Source organism: Drosophila subpulchrella, chromosome 3L (genome assembly GCF_014743375.2).
Source record: "Drosophila subpulchrella strain 33 F10 #4 breed RU33 chromosome 3L, RU_Dsub_v1.1 Primary Assembly, whole genome shotgun sequence".
NCBI lineage: Eukaryota > Metazoa > Arthropoda > Insecta > Diptera > Drosophilidae > Drosophila > Drosophila subpulchrella.
This window is the reverse complement of record NC_050612.1, coordinates 10,684,216-10,685,978: the sequence shown is the minus strand read 5'-3', so window position 1 is coordinate 10,685,978 and position 1,763 is coordinate 10,684,216. Positions and strand designations below refer to the sequence as shown.

The 1,763-nt window shown below is 39.3% G+C and overlaps 1 protein-coding gene across 1 annotated transcript; it reads right to left on the bottom strand.

The window, feature by feature from the left end:
* Positions 1-871: 871 nt before the first annotated feature.
* On the bottom strand, positions 872-1,274 carry LOC119555254. Its single transcript, XM_037866553.1, is given in 2 exon segments — positions 872-943; positions 945-1,274. Coding segments are annotated over 2 exon segments (402 nt in total).
* Between the last annotated feature and the right edge of the window lie 489 nt (positions 1,275-1,763).

Below are 1,763 nucleotides of genomic sequence, written 5' to 3'. Positions count from 1 at the left end.
ATTGGGATTTCAGATTTAGATTCCGTAGCCTTGTACGCAGCGCAGGTTTGTTATGCGAATATGCCACGCCCACGCTACCGCCCACAAACCGCCCAAGCCTGTGGCGCCCACAATTTTTATGCTAGATAAAAAATTTTAACTGAAATGTATTGGTCTCGTCAATACCCATCGATTGACCAAAAAAAAAATTTGCCACGCCTACCCTAACGCCCACAATGCTTAAATCTGTCTTCCGCCGGTAGGTGGCGCATTTAAATCTCGCTTTGCTGCCTGCATATCTCCATTTCCCTTTGGTCCCTTAAGCTGAGTAACGGGTATCTGATAGTCGAGGTACTCGACTATAGCGTTCTTCCTTGTTTATTTTAGAGTTATTATAAATATGGATATGTTCCTTTATTATTATAAAAACCTTAGGAAGGCAATGGTTATCATTCGTGCGTTTAAGAACTGAACAAAAATATCTTTTCAATGCTATAAAAAATACTAGTACAATTATTACCAGAATAAATCCCAAGTAGATCCTAACAATTAATAATACCTAGTAGTTATTTACTTAAGAATCCCAAAGTGTACTCCAATATTTCTGATTTTCTCAGTGTACATTGAACCTCCCAACAAGTGCTTGTAGTACGTGTTGTCCTGCTATTTGGTTACCTTGTATGGTTGCACTTCCTTCGTTTTGCTTGTGGCACGAATCAAAGTATTGAATTTCTATATCCGTTTTTTTCTCCTTTTCGTTTCATTTTTGTGTATTGTTCGGGTGAAAGGGGCGTGTTGCTCCGGTGTTGCTGCTGCTGTTGCTGTTGTCGCAGTTGCTGCTGCTGCTGATGTTGCTGCTGCCGCTTACATAAAGGACAACAGCTCAGCAGGACTAAATGAGTGCACAGGAAGTTTTTACATTGCTCACCTTGAGCGGGGGTTTGGGTTTGGGTTTGGGTTTGGGTTGAGGGTTCGATGGTTCGATGGTTCGTTGCTTGTGGGAATGGAACTGAAACTGTAACTGTAACTGGGTGCGGGGCAATTAGGTCCTGCTCCTGGTCCTTTCCCAATGGGTGGGTACATGTACATGTATTTGTATTTGTATCTGAGGCAAAACGGAAACTGTCGCAAGTGATCGGCGTGTTGATAAGTTCAAAAACAACATCAGCAGCAGTGAAAGCGGCAACAATCACCATCAGCAGCAACTTGAACCCAAAATGTGTTTCGCATTTGGCATTTTGAAATTGCCAAGGCAAAAGTTTCGAATGCGTTTTGTGGCTCTCGCAAAAATCCATTTTTCGCATTTGTATACCCTGACAGAGGTTAATTGCTCCAGTTCGTCATTTTAAAGGTCTACGCATTTTTTAGCCACTCGATTTTATTGCAAACTTTTTCGTATGCTCGAGGTCCGGATTTATTATGTGGCCTTCATTTTTCACATACTCTTTGTTTTTTGATTGCTCAAGTAAAGGGCATCCCCAAAATGACATTGAAACAAAAAGTTGACAGGGAGTTCCTAATAGAAACTTCCTATTGACTAAAACTTTTACTCTAATTTACTTAGTCAATAAACTTTATCGTAATTAAATCTTGATAAATACGTTTAAGCAAGCAAGTCATTTACATATTTACTAAGATGAAGCGATAACTTTTGTAATTGGAAGTTGTCTTGATTTTATCATTAAGAGTTTGTTAACAGTATCTTAAGGTGTGAACTCATTAAAAATGGGGAGAGTATAGTTAAGAAAACGTTTTTTAAGACTTATAAGTTTAATATGCAGCCT